At 57.6% G+C, this 20,760-nt stretch overlaps 1 protein-coding gene across 1 annotated transcript in view; it reads right to left on the reverse strand.

The window, feature by feature from the left end:
• Window positions 1-20,760, reverse strand: part of WDR90 (WD repeat domain 90) — a 109,408-nt gene that overhangs the window by 68,783 nt on the left and 19,865 nt on the right. Inside the window, exon 11 of the mRNA XM_068246363.1 lies at window positions 19,137-19,213. Coding sequence (XP_068102464.1) covers window positions 19,137-19,213 — 77 coding nt within the window. The remainder of the gene's footprint in view (window positions 1-19,136; window positions 19,214-20,760) is intronic.

Below are 20,760 nucleotides of genomic sequence, written 5' to 3' on the forward strand. Positions count from 1 at the left end.
AAGCAGAAAACACACACGTGACAATACAGAAATCACACCAAGCAGAAAACACACGTGTGACAATACAGAAATCACACCAAGCAGAAAACACACGTGTGACAATACAGAAATAACACCAAGCAGAAAACACACGTGTGACAATACAGAAATACCACCAAGCAGAAAACACACACGTGACAATACAGAAATCACACCAAGCAGAAAACACACGTGTGACAATACAGAAATAACACCAAGCAGAAAACACACGTGTGACAATACAGAAATACCACCAAGCAGAAAATACACACGTGACAATACAGAAATCACACCAAGCAGAAAACACACGTGTGACAATACAGAAATCACACCAAGCAGAAAACACACGTGTGACAATACAGAAATAACACCAAGCAGAAAACACACGTGTGACAATACAGAAATCACACCAAGCAGAAAACACACGTGTGACAATACAGAAATCACGCCAAGCAGAAAACACACGTGTGACAATACAGAAACCACACCAAGCAGAAAACACACGTGTGACAATACAGAAATCACACCAAGCAGAAAACACACGTGTGACAATACAGAAACCACACCAAGCAGAAAACACACGTGTGACAATACAGAAATCACACCAAGCAGAAAACACACGTGTGACAATACAGAAACCACACCAAGCAGAAAACACACGTGTGACAATACAGAAATACCACCAAGCAGAAAACACACGTGTGACGATACAGAAATCACACCAAGCAGAAAACACACGTGTGACAATACAGAAATCACACCAAGCAGAAAACACACGTGTGACAATACAGAAATCACACCAAGCAGAAAACACACGTGTGACAATACTGAAATCACACCAAGCAGAAAACACACGTGTGACAATACAGAAATCACACCAAGCAGATAACACACGTGTGACAATACAGAAATCACACCAAGCAGATAACACACGTGTGACAATACAGAAATCACACCAAGCAGAAAACACACATGTGACAATACAGAAATCACACCAAGCAGAAAACACGTGTGACGATACAGAAATCACACTAAGCAGAAAACACACGTGTGACAATACAGAAATCACACCAAGCAGAAAACACACGTGTGACAATACAGAAATCACACCAAGCAGAAAACACACATGTGACAATACAGAAATCACACCAAGCAGAAAACACACGTGTGACAATACAGAAATCACACCAAGCAGAAAACACACGTGTGACAATACAGAAATCACACCAAGCAGAAAACACACGTGTGACAATACAGAAATCACACCAAGCAGAAAACACACGTGTGTCAATACAGAAATCACACCAAGCAGAAAACACACGTGTGACAATACAGAAATCACACCAAGCAGAAAACACACGTGTGACAATACAGAAATCACACCAAGCAGAAAACACACGTGTGACAATACAGAAATAACACCAAGCAGAAAACACACACGTGTGACAATACAGAAATACCACCAAGCAGAAAACACACGTGTGACAATACAGAAATCACACCAAGCAGAAAACACACGTGTGACAATGTAGAAATCACACCAAGCAGAAAACACACGTGTGACAATACAGAAATACCACCAAGCAGAAAACACACGTGTGACAATACAGAATGAGATAAGTGTGATGATAGAGAATCAGATGAGGGTGACGACAGCAGAGCAGCGAGCATTGAGGGATGGTCTGCAGCACAAACATCAAACACTACATAAGCAATTTACTAACTAAACACCATTAAATACATTTTAGCTTCAATCTACAGTTGCTATGAATCCTGGAAACCATGGCAACAGTATAGTGTATTTGGTGTCAGAGACCACCCAGGACTCCTCCCTCTGTTCTGGTTCAGTCTGTCAGTGTCCATACACCGCCCAATCTGCCACCAGATCAACCACAGGGGCTCAAGTGGCAATTCAAAAACTAGCGGGATATGGGAGAAGGCGAGGAGTCTGTCGGTCTCCGGGGAAACACGGGAGAAGGCGAGGAGTCTGTCGGTCTCCGGGGGAAACACGGGAGAAGGCGAGGAGTCTGTCGGTCTCCGGGGAAACACGGGAGAAGGCGAGGAGTCTGTCGGTCTCCGGGGAAACACGGGAGAAGGCGAGGAGTCTGTCGGTCTCCGGGGGAAACACGGGAGAAGGCGAGGAGTCCATCGGTCTCCGGGGAAACACGGGAGAAGGCGAGGAGTCTGTCGGTCTCCGGGGGAAACACGGGAGAAGGCGAGGAGTCCATCGGTCTCCGGGGAAACACGGGAGAAGGCGAGGAGTCTGTCGGTCTCCGGGGGAATCACGGGAGAAGGCGAGGAGTCTGTTGGTCTTCGGGGGAAACACGGGAGAAGGCGAGGAGTCTGTCGGTCTCCGGGGAAACACGGGAGAAGGCGAGGAGTCTGTCGGTCTCCGGGGGAAACACGGGAGAAGGCGAGGAGTCCATCGGTCTCCGGGGGAAACACGGGAGAAGGCGAGGAGTCTGTCGGTCTTCGGGGGAAACATGGGAGAAGGCGAGGAGTCCATCGGTCTCCGGGGAAACACGGGAGAAGGCGAGGAGTCCATCGGTCTCCGGGGAAACACGGGAGAAGGCGAGGAGTCTGTCGGTCTTCGGGGGAAACACGGGAGAAGGCGAGGAGTCTGTCGGTCTCCGGGGAAACACGGGAGAAGGCGAGGAGTCTGTCGGTGTCCGGGGGAAACATGGGAGAAGGCGAGGAGTCCATCGGTCTCCGGGGGAAACACGGGAGAAGGCGAGGAGTCCATCGGTCTCCGGGGAAACACGGGAGAAGGCGAGGAGTCCATCGGTCTCCGGGGAAACACGGGAGAAGGCGAGGAGTCTGTCGGTCTCCGGGGGAAACACGGGAGAAGGCGAGGAGTCCATCGGTCTCCGGGGGAAACACGGGAGAAGGCGAGGAGTCTGTCGGTCTTCGGGGGAAACACGGGAGAAGGCGAGGAGTCCATCGGTCTTCAGGGGGAAACACGGGAGAAGGCGAGGAGTCCATCGGTCTCCGGGGGAAACACGGGAGAAGGCGAGGAGTCTGTCGGTCTCCGGGGAAACACGGGAGAAGGCGAGGAGTCGGTCGGTCTTCGGGGGAAACACGGGAGAAGGCGAGGAGTCCATCGGTCTTCGGGGAAACACGGGAGAAGGCGAGGAGTCTGTCGGTCTCCGGGGGAAACACGGGAGAAGGCGAGGAGTCCATCGGTCTCCGGGGAAACACGGGAGAAGGCGAGGAGTCCATCGGTCTCCGGGGGAAACACGGGAGAAGGCGAGGAGTCTGTCGGTCTCCGGGGAAACACGGGAGAAGGCGAGGAGTCTGTCGGTCTCCGGGGGAAACACGGGAGAAGGCGAGGAGTCTGTCGGTCTCCGGGGAAACACGGGAGAAGGCGAGGAGTCCATCGGTCTCCGGGGAAACACGGGAGAAGGCGAGGAGTCTGTCGGTCTCCGGGGGAAACATGGGAGAAGGCGAGGAGTCTGTCGGTCTCCGGGGAAACACGGGAGAAGGCGAGGAGTCTGTCGGTCTTCGGGGGAAACACGGGAGAAGGCGAGGAGTCCATCGGTCTCCGGGGAAACACGGGAGAAGGCGAGGAGTCCATCGGTCTCCGGGGAAACACGGGAGAAGGCGAGGAGTCTGTCGGTCTCCGGGGGAAACACGGGAGAAGGCGAGGAGTCCATCGGTCTCCGGGGAAACACGGGAGAAGGCGAGGAGTCTGTCGGTCTCCGGGGGAAACACGGGAGAAGGCGAGGAGTCCATCGGTCTTCAGGGGGAAACACGGGAGAAGGCGAGGAGTCCATCGGTCTTCAGGGGGAAACACGGGAGAAGGCGAGGAGTCTGTCGGTCTCCGGGGGAAACACGGGAGAAGGCGAGGAGTCCATCGGTCTCCGGGGGAAACACGGGAGAAGGCGAGGAGTCCATCGGTCTCCGGGGAAACACGGGAGAAGGCGAGGAGTCTGTCGGTCTTCGGGGGAAACACGGGAGAAGGCGAGGAGTCCGTCGGTCTCCGGGGGAAACACGGGAGAAGGCGAGGAGTCTGTCGGTCTCCGGGGGAAACACGGGAGAAGGCGAGGAGTCCATCGGTCTCCGGGGAAACACGGGAGAAGGCGAGGAGTCTGTCGGTCTTCGGGGGAAACACGGGAGAAGGCGAGGAGTCTGTCGGTCTCCGGGGGAAACATGGGAGAAGGCGAGGAGTCTGTCGGTCTTCGGGGGAAACACGGGAGAAGGCGAGGAGTCTGTCGGTCTCCGGGGAAAACACGGGAGAAGGCGAGGAGTCTGTCGGTCTCCGGGGAAAACACGGGAGAAGGCGAGGAGTCTGTCGGTCTCCGGGGGAAACACGGGAGAAGGCGAGGAGTCTGTCGGTCTCCGGGGGAAACACGGGAGAAGGCGAGGAGTCTGTCGGTCTCCGGGGAAAACACGGGAGAAGGCGAGGAGTCTGTCGGTCTTCGGGGGAAACACGGGAGAAGGCGAGGAGTCTGTCGGTCTCCGGGGGAAACACGGGAGAAGGCGAGGAGTCTGTCGGTCTCCGGGGAAACACGGGAGAAGGCGAGGAGTCCATCGGTCTCCGGGGAAACACGGGAGAAGGCGAGGAGTCCATCGGTCTCCGGGGAAACACGGGAGAAGGCGAGGAGTCTGTCGGTCTTCGGGGGAAACACGGGAGAAGGCGAGGAGTCTGTCGGTCTCCGGGGAAAACACGGGAGAAGGCGAGGAGTCTGTCGGTCTCCGGGGAAAACACGGGAGAAGGCGAGGAGTCTGTCGGTCTCCGGGGGAAACACGGGAGAAGGCGAGGAGTCTGTCGGTCTCCGGGGGAAACACGGGAGAAGGCGAGGAGTCTGTCGGTGTCCGGGGGAAACACGGGAGAAGGCGAGGAGTCCATCGGTCTCCGGGGAAACACGGGAGAAGGCGAGGAGTCTGTCGGTCTTCGGGGGAAACACGGGAGAAGGCGAGGAGTCTGTCGGTCTCCGGGGAAAACACGGGAGAAGGCGAGGAGTCTGTCGGTCTCCGGGGAAAACACGGGAGAAGGCGAGGAGTCTGTCGGTCTCCGGGGGAAACACGGGAGAAGGCGAGGAGTCTGTCGGTCTCCGGGGGAAACACGGGAGAAGGCGAGGAGTCTGTCGGTGTCCGGGGGAAACACGGGAGAAGGCGAGGAGTCCATCGGTCTCCGGGGAAACACGGGAGAAGGCGAGGAGTCTGTCGGTCTCCGGGGAAAACACGGGAGAAGGCGAGGAGTCTGTCGGTCTCCGGGGGAAACACGGGAGAAGGCGAGGAGTCCATCGGTCTCCGGGGAAACACGGGAGAAGGCGAGGAGTCTGTCGGTCTCCGGGGAAACACGGGAGAAGGCGAGGAGTCTGTCGGTCTCCGGGGGAAACACGGGAGAAGGCGAGGAGTCCATCGGTCTCCGGGGAAACACGGGAGAAGGCGAGGAGTCCATCGGTCTCCGGGGGAAACACGGGAGAAGGCGAGGAGTCCATCGGTCTCCGGGGAAACACGGGAGAAGGCGAGGAGTCCATCGGTCTTCGGGGAAACACGGGAGAAGGCGAGGAGTCCATCGGTCTCCGGGGAAACACGGGAGAAGGCGAGGAGTCCATCGGTCTCCGGGGAAACATGGGAGAAGGCGAGGAGTCCATCGGTCTCCGGGGAAACACGGGAGAAGGCGAGGAGTCCATCGGTCTCCGGGGGAAACACGGGAGAAGGCGAGGAGTCCATCGGTCTCCGGGGAAACACGGGAGAAGGCGAGGAGTCCATCGGTCTCCGGGGAAACACGGGAGAAGGCGAGGAGTCCATCGGTCTTCGGGGAAACACGGGAGAAGGCGAGGAGTCTGTCGGTCTCCGGGGGAAACACGGGAGAAGGCGAGGAGTCCATCGGTCTTCGGGGGAAACACGGGAGAAGGCGAGGAGTCTGTCGGTCTCCGGGGGAAACACGGGAGAAGGCGAGGAGTCCATCGGTCTCCGGGGAAACACGGGAGAAGGCGAGGAGTCTGTCGGTCTCCGGGGGAAACACGGGAGAAGGCGAGGAGTCTGTCGGTCTTCGGGGGAAACATGGGAGAAGGCGAGGAGTCTGTCGGTCTCCGGGGGAAACACGGGAGAAGGCGAGGAGTCTGTCGGTCTCCGGGGAAACACGGGAGAAGGCGAGGAGTCTATCGGTCTTCAGGGGGAAACACGGGAGAAGGCGAGGAGTCCATCGGTCTCCGGGGAAACACGGGAGAAGGCTGGGAGTCTGTCGGTCTCCGGGGAAACACGGGAGAAGGCGAGGAGTCTGTCAGTCTCCGGGGAAACACGGGAGAAGGCGAGGAGTCTGTCGGTCTCCGGGGAAACACGGGAGAAGGCGAGGAGTCTGTCGGTCTCCGGGGAAACACGGGAGAAGGCGAGGAGTCTGTCGGTCTTCGGGGAAACACGGGAGAAGGCAAGGAGTCCATCGGTCTCCGGGGAAACACGGGAGAAGGCGAGGAGTCTGTCGGTCTCCGGGGGAAACACGGGAGAAGGCGAGGAGTCTGTCGGTCTCCGGGGAAACACGGGAGAAGGCGAGGAGTCTGTCGGTCTCCGGGGGAAACACGGGAGAAGGCGAGGAGTCTGTCAGTCTCCGGGGGAAACACGGGAGAAGGCGAGGAGTCTGTCGGTCTCCGGGGAAACACGGGAGAAGGCGAGGAGTCCATCGGTCTCCGGGGAAACACGGGAGAAGGCGAGGAGTCTGTCGGTCTCCGGGGAAAACACGGGAGAAGGCGAGGAGTCCATCGGTCTCCGGGGAAACACGGGAGAAGGCGAGGAGTCCATCGGTCTTCGGGGAAACACGGGAGAAGGCGAGGAGTCTGTCGGTCTCCGGGGGAAACACGGGAGAAGGCGAGGAGTCCATCGGTCTTCGGGGGAAACACGGGAGAAGGCGAGGAGTCTGTCGGTCTCCGGGGGAAACACGGGAGAAGGCGAGGAGTCCATCGGTCTCCGGGGAAACACGGGAGAAGGCGAGGAGTCTGTCGGTCTCCGGGGAAACACGGGAGAAGGCGAGGAGTCTGTCGGTCTTCGGGGAAACACGGGAGAAGGCAAGGAGTCCATCGGTCTCCGGGGAAACACGGGAGAAGGCGAGGAGTCTGTCGGTCTCCGGGGGAAACACGGGAGAAGGCGAGGAGTCTGTCGGTCTCCGGGGAAACACGGGAGAAGGCGAGGAGTCTGTCGGTCTCCGGGGGAAACACGGGAGAAGGCGAGGAGTCTGTCAGTCTCCGGGGGAAACACGGGAGAAGGCGAGGAGTCTGTCGGTCTCCGGGGAAACACGGGAGAAGGCGAGGAGTCTGTCGGTCTCCGGGGAAACACGGGAGAAGGCGAGGAGTCTGTCGGTCTTCGGGGAAACACGGGAGAAGGCAAGGAGTCCATCGGTCTCCGGGGAAACACGGGAGAAGGCGAGGAGTCTGTCGGTGTCCGGGGGAAACACGGGAGAAGGCGAGGAGTCCATCGGTCTCCGGGGAAACACGGGAGAAGGCGAGGAGTCTGTCGGTCTCCGGGGGAAACACGGGAGAAGGCGAGGAGTCTGTCGGTCTCCGGGGGAAACACGGGAGAAGGCGAGGAGTCTGTCGGTCTCCGGGGAAAACACGGGAGAAGGCTGGGAGTCTGTCGGTCTCCGGGGGAAACACGGGAGAAGGCGAGGAGTCCATCGGTCTCCGGGGAAACACGGGAGAAGGCGAGGAGTCCATCGGTCTCCGGGGGAAACACGGGAGAAGGCGAGGAGTCCATCGGTCTCCGGGGAAACACGGGAGAAGGCGAGGAGTCCATCGGTCTTCGGGGAAACACGGGAGAAGGCGAGGAGTCCATCGGTCTCCGGGGAAACACGGGAGAAGGCGAGGAGTCCATCGGTCTCCGGGGAAACATGGGAGAAGGCGAGGAGTCCATCGGTCTCCGGGGAAACACGGGAGAAGGCGAGGAGTCCATCGGTCTCCGGGGGAAACACGGGAGAAGGCGAGGAGTCCATCGGTCTCCGGGGAAACACGGGAGAAGGCGAGGAGTCCATCGGTCTCCGGGGAAACACGGGAGAAGGCGAGGAGTCCATCGGTCTTCGGGGAAACACGGGAGAAGGCGAGGAGTCTGTCGGTCTCCGGGGGAAACACGGGAGAAGGCGAGGAGTCCATCGGTCTTCGGGGGAAACACGGGAGAAGGCGAGGAGTCCATCGGTCTCCGGGGAAACACGGGAGAAGGCGAGGAGTCTGTCGGTCTCCGGGGGAAACACGGGAGAAGGCGAGGAGTCTGTCGGTCTTCGGGGGAAACATGGGAGAAGGCGAGGAGTCTGTCGGTCTCCGGGGGAAACACGGGAGAAGGCGAGGAGTCCATCGGTCTCCGGGGGAAACACGGGAGAAGGCGAGGAGTCTGTCAGTCTCCGGGGAAACACGGGAGAAGGCGAGGAGTCTGTCGGTCTCCGGGGAAACACGGGAGAAGGCGAGGAGTCCATCGGTCTTCGGGGAAACACGGGAGAAGGCGAGGAGTCCATCGGTCTCCGGGGAAACACGGGAGAAGGCGAGGAGTCCATCGGTCTCCGGGGAAACATGGGAGAAGGCGAGGAGTCCATCGGTCTCCGGGGAAACACGGGAGAAGGCGAGGAGTCCATCGGTCTCCGGGGGAAACACGGGAGAAGGCGAGGAGTCCATCGGTCTCCGGGGAAACACGGGAGAAGGCGAGGAGTCCATCGGTCTCCGGGGAAACACGGGAGAAGGCGAGGAGTCCATCGGTCTTCGGGGAAACACGGGAGAAGGCGAGGAGTCTGTCGGTCTCCGGGGGAAACACGGGAGAAGGCGAGGAGTCCATCGGTCTTCGGGGGAAACACGGGAGAAGGCGAGGAGTCTGTCGGTCTCCGGGGGAAACACGGGAGAAGGCGAGGAGTCCATCGGTCTCCGGGGAAACACGGGAGAAGGCGAGGAGTCTGTCGGTCTCCGGGGGAAACACGGGAGAAGGCGAGGAGTCTGTCGGTCTTCGGGGGAAACATGGGAGAAGGCGAGGAGTCTGTCGGTCTCCGGGGGAAACACGGGAGAAGGCGAGGAGTCTGTCGGTCTCCGGGGAAACACGGGAGAAGGCGAGGAGTCTATCGGTCTTCAGGGGGAAACACGGGAGAAGGCGAGGAGTCCATCGGTCTCCGGGGAAACACGGGAGAAGGCTGGGAGTCTGTCGGTCTCCGGGGAAACACGGGAGAAGGCGAGGAGTCTGTCAGTCTCCGGGGAAACACGGGAGAAGGCGAGGAGTCTGTCGGTCTCCGGGGAAACACGGGAGAAGGCGAGGAGTCTGTCGGTCTTCGGGGAAACACGGGAGAAGGCAAGGAGTCCATCGGTCTCCGGGGAAACACGGGAGAAGGCGAGGAGTCTGTCGGTCTCCGGGGGAAACACGGGAGAAGGCGAGGAGTCTGTCGGTCTCCGGGGAAACACGGGAGAAGGCGAGGAGTCTGTCGGTCTCCGGGGGAAACACGGGAGAAGGCGAGGAGTCTGTCAGTCTCCGGGGGAAACACGGGAGAAGGCGAGGAGTCTGTCGGTCTCCGGGGAAACACGGGAGAAGGCGAGGAGTCTGTCGGTCTCCGGGGAAACACGGGAGAAGGCGAGGAGTCTGTCGGTCTTCGGGGAAACACGGGAGAAGGCAAGGAGTCCATCGGTCTCCGGGGAAACACGGGAGAAGGCGAGGAGTCTGTCGGTGTCCGGGGGAAACACGGGAGAAGGCGAGGAGTCCATCGGTCTCCGGGGAAACACGGGAGAAGGCGAGGAGTCTGTCGGTCTCCGGGGGAAACACGGGAGAAGGCGAGGAGTCTGTCGGTCTCCGGGGGAAACACGGGAGAAGGCGAGGAGTCTGTCGGTCTCCGGGGAAAACACGGGAGAAGGCTGGGAGTCTGTCGGTCTCCGGGGGAAACACGGGAGAAGGCGAGGAGTCCATCGGTCTCCGGGGAAACACGGGAGAAGGCGAGGAGTCCATCGGTCTCCGGGGGAAACACGGGAGAAGGCGAGGAGTCCATCGGTCTCCGGGGAAACACGGGAGAAGGCGAGGAGTCCATCGGTCTTCGGGGAAACACGGGAGAAGGCGAGGAGTCCATCGGTCTCCGGGGAAACACGGGAGAAGGCGAGGAGTCCATCGGTCTCCGGGGAAACATGGGAGAAGGCGAGGAGTCCATCGGTCTCCGGGGAAACACGGGAGAAGGCGAGGAGTCCATCGGTCTCCGGGGGAAACACGGGAGAAGGCGAGGAGTCCATCGGTCTCCGGGGAAACACGGGAGAAGGCGAGGAGTCCATCGGTCTCCGGGGAAACACGGGAGAAGGCGAGGAGTCCATCGGTCTTCGGGGAAACACGGGAGAAGGCGAGGAGTCTGTCGGTCTCCGGGGGAAACACGGGAGAAGGCGAGGAGTCCATCGGTCTTCGGGGGAAACACGGGAGAAGGCGAGGAGTCTGTCGGTCTCCGGGGGAAACACGGGAGAAGGCGAGGAGTCCATCGGTCTCCGGGGAAACACGGGAGAAGGCGAGGAGTCTGTCGGTCTCCGGGGGAAACACGGGAGAAGGCGAGGAGTCTGTCGGTCTTCGGGGGAAACATGGGAGAAGGCGAGGAGTCTGTCGGTCTCCGGGGGAAACACGGGAGAAGGCGAGGAGTCCATCGGTCTCCGGGGAAACACGGGAGAAGGCGAGGAGTCCATCGGTCTCCGGGGAAACACGGGAGAAGGCTGGGAGTCTGTCGGTCTCCGGGGAAACACGGGAGAAGGCGAGGAGTCTGTCAGTCTCCGGGGAAACACGGGAGAAGGCGAGGAGTCTGTCGGTCTCCGGGGAAACACGGGAGAAGGCGAGGAGTCTGTCGGTCTCCGGGGAAACACGGGAGAAGGCGAGGAGTCTGTCGGTCTTCGGGGAAACACGGGAGAAGGCAAGGAGTCCATCGGTCTCCGGGGAAACACGGGAGAAGGCGAGGAGTCTGTCGGTCTCCGGGGGAAACACGGGAGAAGGCGAGGAGTCTGTCGGTCTCCGGGGAAACACGGGAGAAGGCGAGGAGTCTGTCGGTCTCCGGGGGAAACACGGGAGAAGGCGAGGAGTCTGTCAGTCTCCGGGGGAAACACGGGAGAAGGCGAGGAGTCTGTCGGTCTCCGGGGAAACACGGGAGAAGGCGAGGAGTCTGTCGGTCTCCGGGGAAACACGGGAGAAGGCGAGGAGTCTGTCGGTCTTCGGGGAAACACGGGAGAAGGCAAGGAGTCCATCGGTCTCCGGGGAAACACGGGAGAAGGCGAGGAGTCTGTCGGTCTCCGGGGGAAACACGGGAGAAGGCGAGGAGTCTGTCGGTCTCCGGGGAAACACGGGAGAAGGCGAGGAGTCTGTCGGTCTTCGGGGGAAACATGGGAGAAGGCGAGGAGTCTGTCGGTCTCCGGGGAAACACGGGAGAAGGCGAGGAGTCTGTCAGTCTCCGGGGGAAACACGGGAGAAGGCGAGGAGTCCATCGGTCTCCGGGGAAACACGGGAGAAGGCGAGGAGTCTGTCGGTCTCCGGGGAAACACGGGAGAAGGCGAGGAGTCTGTCGGTCTTCGGGGGAAACATGGGAGAAGGCGAGGAGTCTGTCGGTCTCCGGGGAAACACGGGAGAAGGCGAGGAGTCTGTCGGTCTTCGGGGGAAACACGGGAGAAGGCGAGGAGTCCATCGGTCTCCGGGGAAACACGGGAGAAGGCGAGGAGTCTGTCGGTCTTCGGGGGAAACACGGGAGAAGGCGAGGAGTCTATCGGTCTTCAGGGGGAAACACGGGAGAAGGCGAGGAGTCTGTCGGTCTCCGGGGGAAACACGGGAGAAGGCGAGGAGTCCATCGGTCTCCGGGGAAACACGGGAGAAGGCGAGGAGTCTGTTGGTCTCCGGGGGAAACACGGGAGAAGGCGAGGAGTCCATCGGTCTTCAGGGGGAAACACGGGAGAAGGCGAGGAGTCTGTCGGTCTCCGGGGGAAACACGGGAGAAGGCGAGGAGTCCATCGGTCTCCGGGGAAACACGGGAGAAGGCGAGGAGTCTGTCGGTCTCCGGGGGAAACACGGGAGAAGGCGAGGAGTCTGTCGGTCTTCGGGGGAAACACGGGAGAAGGCGAGGAGTCCATCGGTCTCCGGGGAAACACGGGAGAAGGCGAGGAGTCTGTCGGTCTCCGGGGGAAACACGGGAGAAGGCGAGGAGTCCATCGGTCTCCGGGGAAACACGGGAGAAGGCGAGGAGTCCATCGGTCTTCGGGGAAACACGGGAGAAGGCGAGGAGTCTGTCGGTCTCCGGGGGAAACACGGGAGAAGGCGAGGAGTCCATCGGTCTCCGGGGAAACACGGGAGAAGGCGAGGAGTCTGTCGGTCTTCGGGGGAAACACGGGAGAAGGCGAGGAGTCCATCGGTCTTCAGGGGGAAACACGGGAGAAGGCGAGGAGTCTGTCGGTCTCCGGGGAAACACGGGAGAAGGCGAGGAGTCCATCGGTCTTCAGGGGGAAACACGGGAGAAGGCGAGGAGTCTGTCGGTCTCCGGGGGAAACACGGGAGAAGGCGAGGAGTCTGTCGGTCTTCGGGGGAAACACGGGAGAAGGCGAGGAGTCTGTCGGTCTTCGGGGGAAACACGGGAGAAGGCGAGGAGTCCGTCGGTCTCCGGGGAAACACGGGAGAAGGCGAGGAGTCTGTCGGTCTCCGGGGGAAACACGGGAGAAGGCGAGGAGTCTGTCGGTCTTCGGGGGAAACACGGGAGAAGGCGAGGAGTCTGTCGGTCTTCGGGGGAAACACGGGAGAAGGCGAGGAGTCTGTCGGTCTCCGGGGAAACACGGGAGAAGGCGAGGAGTCCGTCGGTCTTCAGGGGGAAACACGGGAGAAGGCGAGGAGTCCATCGGTCTCCGGGGAAACACGGGAGAAGGCGAGGAGTCCATCGGTCTTCAGGGGGAAACACGGGAGAAGGCGAGGAGTCTGTCGGTCTCCGGGGGAAACACGGGAGAAGGCGAGGAGTCCATCGGTCTCCGGGGAAACACGGGAGAAGGCGAGGAGTCCATCGGTCTCCGGGGAAACACGGGAGAAGGCGAGGAGTCTGTCGGTCTCCGGGGGAAACACGGGAGAAGGCGAGGAGTCTGTCGGTCTTCGGGGGAAACACGGGAGAAGGCGAGGAGTCTGTCGGTCTCCGGGGAAACACGGGAGAAGGCGAGGAGTCTGTCGGTCTCCGGGGAAACATGGGAGAAGGCGAGGAGTCTGTCGGTCTCCGGGGAAACACGGGAGAAGGCGAGGAGTCCATCGGTCTCCGGGGAAACACGGGAGAAGGCGAGGAGTCCATCGGTCTCCGGGGGAAACACGGGAGAAGGCGAGGAGTCCATCGGTCTTCAGGGGGAAACACGGGAGAAGGCGAGGAGTCTGTCGGTCTCCGGGGGAAACACGGGAGAAGGCGAGGAGTCTGTCGGTCTCCGGGGAAACATGGGAGAAGGCGAGGAGTCTGTCGGTCTCCGGGGAAACACGGGAGAAGGCGAGGAGTCCATCGGTCTCCGGGGAAACACGGGAGAAGGCGAGGAGTCCATCGGTCTCCGGGGGAAACACGGGAGAAGGCGAGGAGTCCATCGGTCTTCAGGGGGAAACACGGGAGAAGGCGAGGAGTCTGTCGGTCTCCGGGGGAAACACGGGAGAAGGCGAGGAGTCTGTCGGTCTTCGGGGGAAACTGAACGCAGTTACCGCCGTGGCTGATCAAGCCCTTGAGACCGAGATTTCCCAGCATGCCCGATTAATCCGGAAATTGATGGAAATGATTGATCGGTTAGCCATGTTGCATCATCATCTGCCAGATATCGATGGCAATAACTGAGTCATGGAAGAGCAGGAAGTACAGGTGGCCACTAACCATCCAATTTCTAGCAAAAAATCGTTACAGCGATCGAATAAGCAGAAAACACACGTGTGACGATACAGAAATCACACCAAGCAGAAAACACACGTGTGACGATACAGAAATCACACCAAGCAGAAAACACACGTGTGACAATACAGAAATCCCACCAAGCAGAAAACACACGTGTGACAATACAGAAATCACGCCAAGCAGAAAACACACGTGTGACAATACAGAAACCACACCAAGCAGAAAACACACGTGTGACAATACAGAAATCACACCAAGCAGAAAACACACGTGTGACAATACAGAAATCACACAAAGCAGCAAACACACGTGTGACAATACAGAAATCACACTAAGCAGAAAACACACGTGTGACAATACAGAAATCACGCCAAGCAGAAAACACACGTGTGACGATACAGAAATCACACCAAGCAGAAAACACACACGTGACAATACAGAAATCACACCAAGCAGAAAACACACGTGTGACAATACAGAAATCACACCAAGCAGAAAACACACGTGTGACAATACAGAAATCACACCAAGCAGAAAACACACGTGTGACAATACAGAAATAACACCAAGCAGAAAACACACGTGTGACAATACAGAAATCACACCAAGCAGAAAACACACGTGTGACAATACAGAAATCACACAAAGCAGCAAACACACGTGTGACAATACAGAAATCACACCAAGCAGAAAACACACGTGTGACAATACAGAAATCACACAAAGCAGAAAACACACGTGTGACGATACAGAAATCACACCAAGCAGAAAACACACACGTGACAATACAGAAATCACACTAAGCAGAAAACACACGTGTGACAATACAGAAATCACGCCAAGCAGAAAACACACGTGTGACAATACAGAAATCACACCAAGCAGAAAACACACACGTGACAATACAGAAATCACACCAAGCAGAAAACACACGTGTGACAATTTAGAAATCACACCAAGCAGAAAACACACGTGTGACAATACAGAAATCACACCAAGCAGAAAACACACGTGTGACAATACAGAAATAACACCAAGCAGAAAACACACGTGTGACAATACAGAATGAGATAAGTGTGATGATAGAGAATCAGATGAGGGTGACGACAGCAGAGCAGCGAGCATTGAGGGATGGTCTGCAGCACAAACATCAAACACTACATAAGCAATTTACTAACTAAACACCATTAAATACATTTTAGCTTCAATTTACAGTTGCTATGAATCCTGGAAACCATGGCAACAGTATAGTGTATTTGGTGTCAGAGACCACCCAGGACTCCTCCCTCTGTTCTGGTTCAGTCTGTCAGTGTCCATACACCGCCCAATCTGCCACCAGATCAACCACAGGGGCTCAAGTGGCAATTCAAAAACTAGCGGGATATGGGAGAAGGCGAGGAGTCTGTCGGTCTCCGGGGGAAACACGGGAGAAGGCGAGGAGTCTGTCGGTCTCCGGGGAAAACACGGGAGAAGGCGAGGAGTCTGTCGGTCTCCGGGGAAACACGGGAGAAGGCGAGGAGTCTGTCGGTCTCCGGGGGAAACACGGGAGAAGGCGAGGAGTCCATCGGTCTCCGGGGAAACACGGGAGAAGGCGAGGAGTCCATCGGTCTCCGGGGAAACACGGGAGAAGGCGAGGAGTCCATCGGTCTCCGGGGGAAACACGGGAGAAGGCGAGGAGTCCATCGGTCTCCGGGGAAACACGGGAGAAGGCGAGGAGTCCATCGGTCTCCGGGGAAACACGGGAGAAGGCGAGGAGTCTGTCGGTCTTCGGGGGAAACACGGGAGAAGGCGAGGAGTCCATCGGTCTCCGGGGAAACACGGGAGAAGGCGAGGAGTCCATCGGTCTCCGGGGAAACACGGGAGAAGGCGAGGAGTCTGTCGGTCTTCGGGGGAAACACGGGAGAAGGCGAGGAGTCTGTCGGTCTCCGGGGAAAACACGGGAGAAGGCGAGGAGTCTGTCGGTCTCCGGGGAAACACGGGAGAAGGCGAGGAGTCTGTCGGTCTCCGGGGGAAACACGGGAGAAGGCGAGGAGTCCATCGGTCTCCGGGGAAACACGGGAGAAGGCGAGGAGTCCATCGGTCTCCGGGGAAACACGGGAGAAGGCGAGGAGTCCATCGGTCTCCGGGGGAAACACGGGAGAAGGCGAGGAGTCCATCGGTCTCCGGGGAAACACGGGAGAAGGCGAGGAGTCCATCGGTCTCCGGGGAAACACGGGAGAAGGCGAGGAGTCCATCGGTCTCCGGGGGAAACACGGGAGAAGGCGAGGAGTCCATCGGTCTCCGGGGAAACACGGGAGAAGGCGAGGAGTCCATCGGTCTCCGGGGAAACACGGGAGAAGGCGAGGAGTCTGTCGGTCTTCGGGGGAAACACGGGAGAAGGCGAGGAGTCCATCGGTCTCCGGGGAAACACGGGAGAAGGCGAGGAGTCTGTCGGTCTTCGGGGGAAACATGGGAGAAGGCGAGGAGTCCATCGGTCTTCGGGGGAAACACGGGAGAAGGCGAGGAGTCCATCGGTCTCCGGGGAAACACGGGAGAAGGCAAGGAGTCTGTCGGTCTCCGGGGGAAACACGGGAGAAGGCGAGGAGTCCATCGGTCTCCGGGGAAACACGGGAGAAGGCGAGGAGTCCATCGGTCTTCGGGGAAACACGGGAGAAGGCGAGGAGTCTGTCGGTCTCCGGGGGAAACACGGGAGAAGGCGAGGAGTCTGTCGGTCTTCGGGGGAAACACGGGAGAAGGCGAGGAGTCCATCGGTCTCCGGGGAAAAACGGGAGAAGGCGAGGAGTCTGTCGGTGTCCGGGGGAAACACGGGAGAAGGCGAGGAGTCCATCGGTCTCCGGGGAAACACGGGAGAAGGCGAGGAGTCTGTCGGTCTCCGGGGGAAACACGGGAGAAGGCGAGGAGTCTGTCGGTCTCCGGGGAAAACACGGGAGAAGGCGAGGAGTCTGTCGGTGTCCGGGGGAAACACGGGAGAAGGCGAGGAGTCCATCGGTCTCCGGGGAAACACGGGAGAAGGCAAGGAGTCTGTCGGTCTCCGGGGGAAACACGGGAGAAGGCGAGGAGTCCATCGGTCTCCGGGGAAACACGGGAGAAGGCGAGGAGTCCATCGGTCTTCGGGGAAACACGGGAGAAGGCGAGGAGTCTGTCGGTCTCCGGGGGAAACACGGGAGAAGGCGAGGAGTCTGTCGGTCTCCGGGGAAAACACGGGAGAAGGCGAGGAGTCTGTCGGTCTCCGGGGAAAACACGGGAGAAGGCGAGGAGTCTGTCGGTGTCCGGGGGAAACACGGGAGAAGGCGAGGAGTCCATCGGTCTCCGGGGAAACACGGGAGAAGGCGAGGAGTCTGTCGGTCTTCGGGGAAACACGGGAGAAGGCGAGGAGTCTGTCGGTCTCCGGGGGAAACACGGGAGAAGGCGAGGAGTCCATCGGTCTCCGGGGAAACACGGGAGAAGGCGAGGAGTCCATCGGTCTTCGGGGAAACACGGGAGAAGGCGAGGAGTCTGTCGGTCTCCGGGGGAAACACGGGAGAAGGCGAGGAGTCCATCGGTCTTCGGGGGAAAAACGGGAGAAGGCGAGGAGTCCATCGGTCTTCGGGGGAAACACGGGAGAAGGCGAGGAGTCTGTCGGTCTCCGGGGGAAACACGGGAGAAGGCGAGGAGTCCATCGGTCTCCGGGGAAACACGGGAGAAGGCGAGGAGTCTGTCGGTCTCCGGGGGAAACACGGGAGAAGGCGAGGAGTCTGTCAGTCTCCGGGGAAAAACGGGAGAAGGCGAGGAGTCTGTCGGTCTCCGGGGGAAACACGGGAGAAGGCGAGGAGTCTGTCGGTCTCCGGGGGAAACACGGGAGAAGGCGAGGAGTCTGTCGGTGTCCGGGGGAAACACGGGAGAAGGCGAGGAGTCCATCGGTCTCCGGGGAAACACGGGAGAAGGCGAGGAGTCCATCGGTCTTCGGGGAAACACGGGAGAAGGCGAGGAGTCTGTCGGTCTCCGGGGGAAACACGGGAGAAGGCGAGGAGTCCATCGGTCTTCGGGGGAAAAACGGGAGAAGGCGAGGAGTCCATCGGTCTCCGGGGAAACACGGGAGAAGGCGAGGAGTCCATCGGTCTCCGGGGGAAACACGGGAGAAGGCGAGGAGTCTGTCGGTCTCCGGGGAAACACGGGAGAAGGCGAGGAGTCCATCGGTCTTCGGGGGAAAAACGGGAGAAGGCGAGGAGTCTGTCGGTCTCCGGGGGAAACACGGGAGAAGGCTGGGAGTCTGTCGGTCTCCGGGGGAAACACGGGAGAAGGCGAGGAGTCTGTCGGTCTCCGGGGAAACATGGGAGAAGGCGAGGAGTCTGTCGGTCTCCGGGGAAACATGGGAGAAGGCGAGGAGTCTGTCAGTCTCCGGGGAAACACGGGAGAAGGCGAGGAGTCCATCGGTCTCCGGGGGAAACACGGGAGAAGGCGAGGAGTCTGTCGGTCTCCGAGGGAAACACGGGAGAAGGCGAGGAGTCCATCGGTCTCCGGGGAAACACGGGAGAAGGCGAGGAGTCTGTCGGTCTCCGGGGAAACATGGGAGAAGGCGAGGAGTCTGTCGGTCTCCGGGGAAACACGGGAGAAGGCGAGGAGTCTGTCGGTCTCCGGGGAAACACGGGAGAAGGCGAGGAGTCTGTCGGTCTCCGGGGAAAACACGGGAGAAGGCGAGGAGTCCATCGGTCTTCGGGGAAACACGGGAGAAGGCGAGGAGTCTGTCGGTCTCCGGGGGAAACACGGGAGAAGGCGAGGAGTCCATCGGTCTTCGGGGAAACTGAACGCAGTTACCGCCACGGCCGATCAAGCCCTTGAGACCGAGATTTCCCAGCATGCCCGATTAATCCGGAAATTGATGGAAATGATTGATCGGTTAGCCATGTTGCATCATCATCTGCCAGATATTGATGGCAATAACTGAGTCATGGAAGAGCAGGAAGTACAGGTGGCCACTAACCATCCAATTTCTAGCAAAAAATCGTTACAGCGATCAAATAATTCTGATTGGAAGTGAAATATCGTAATACATCGTTCACTCCACCATCAACAAACCAATCTTTGCTTCCTATCGATCACAACCGACAAGAAAATCCAAATGTTGGTTTGACGAAAATCCAATCGGACGACAATTGTGCCCATCAACGGAGATTATTTACAACCAATCCGATCACATCCGATAAGAATTATCTGATTGCTCGAACGATTCATCACTAGAAATTGGACCATTAGTGGCCACCTTAAAACCGTCCGCTATCCTTCAGCTGCGCTTTATTCCAGGAATCCTGCCAGACTGGGGGACACGTCAGGGGGGGCCTCTTACCTTGGCCAGGCTGGAGGTCTTGTAACGAGCGTGGAAGTGGGAGTAGACATCCGGCCGCGGCAGACTCCGCCCCACATCTGACAACGGAAAACAAGGGTAAGAAATCACAGTGAGGACAACGCTGTGTAATAATAATTATATATATGTATATATGTATGTGTATATATGTATGTGTATATATGTATGTGTGTGTGTGCATATATATATATATATATATATATATATATATATATATATATATATATATATATATATATATATATATATATATATATATATATATATATATATATATATATATATATATATATATATAGAATTTTTGTAAGCTTGTCCAATGACAAAGAAATGAAAAGTCTCAGAACAGTATCATTTCAATGGTAGGTTTATTTTAACAGTGGCAGATAGCACATCAAAAGGAAAATCGAAAAAATAACCTTAAATAAAAGATAGCAACTGATTTGCATTTCATTGAGTGAAATAAGTTTTTGAACCCTCTAACAATAAAAGACTTAATACTTAGTGGAAAAACCCTTGTTTGCAAGCACAGAGGTCAAACGTTTCTTGTAATTGATGACCAAGTTTGCACACATTTTAGGAGGAATGTTGGTCCACTCCTCTTTGCAAATCATCTCTAAATCCCTAAGGTTTCGAGGCTGTCTCTGTGCAACTCTGAGCTTGAGCTCCCTCCATAGGTTTTCTATTGGATTAAGGTCCGGAGACTGACTAGGCCACTCCATGACCTTAATGTGCTTCTTCTTGAGCCACTCCTTTGTTGCCTTTGCTGTATGTTTTGGGTCATTGTCGTGCTGGAACACCCATCCACGTCCCATTTTCAGTTTCATGGCAGAGGGAAGGAGGTTGTCGTTCAGCATTTCACGATACATGGCTCCGTCCATTTTCCCGTTAATGCGATTAAGTTGTCCTGTGCCCTTAGCAGAAAAACACCCCCAAAGCAAAATGTTTCCACCCCCATGCTTGACGGTGGGGACTGTGTTTTGGGGGTCATAGGCAGCATTTTTCTTCCTCCAAACACAGCGAGTTGAGTTAATGCCAAATAGCTCTATTTTGGTCTCATCAGACCACAGCACCTTCTCCCAGTCACTCACAGAATCATTCAGGTGTTCATTGGCAAACTTCAGACGGGCCTGCACATGTGCCTTCTTGAGTAGGGGGACCTTGCGAGCCCTGCAGGATTTTAATCCATTGCGGTGCAATGTGTTTCCAATGGTTTTCTTGGTGACTGTGGTCCCTGCTAATTTGAGGTCATTCACTAACTCCTCCCGTGTAGTTCTAGGATGCTTTTTCACCTTTCTCAGAACCATTGACACCCCACGAGGTGAGATCTTGCGTGGAGCCCCAGAGCGAGGTCGATTGATGGTCATTTTGTGCTCCTTCCATTTTTCGAACAATCGCACCAACAGTTGTCACCTTCTCTCCCAGCTTCTTGCTAATGGTTTTGTAGCCCATTCCAGCCTTGTGCAGGTCTACAATTTTGTCTCTGACATCCTTGGACAGCTCTTTGGTCTTTCCTATGTTGGAGAGTTTGGAGTCTGCTTGATTGATTCTGTGGACAGGTGTCTTTTATACAGGTGACTAGTTAAGACAGGTGTCCTTAATGAGG

The sequence above is a fragment of the Hyperolius riggenbachi genome, chromosome 7 (assembly GCF_040937935.1).
Source record: "Hyperolius riggenbachi isolate aHypRig1 chromosome 7, aHypRig1.pri, whole genome shotgun sequence".
Classification (NCBI taxonomy): domain Eukaryota; kingdom Metazoa; phylum Chordata; class Amphibia; order Anura; family Hyperoliidae; genus Hyperolius; species Hyperolius riggenbachi.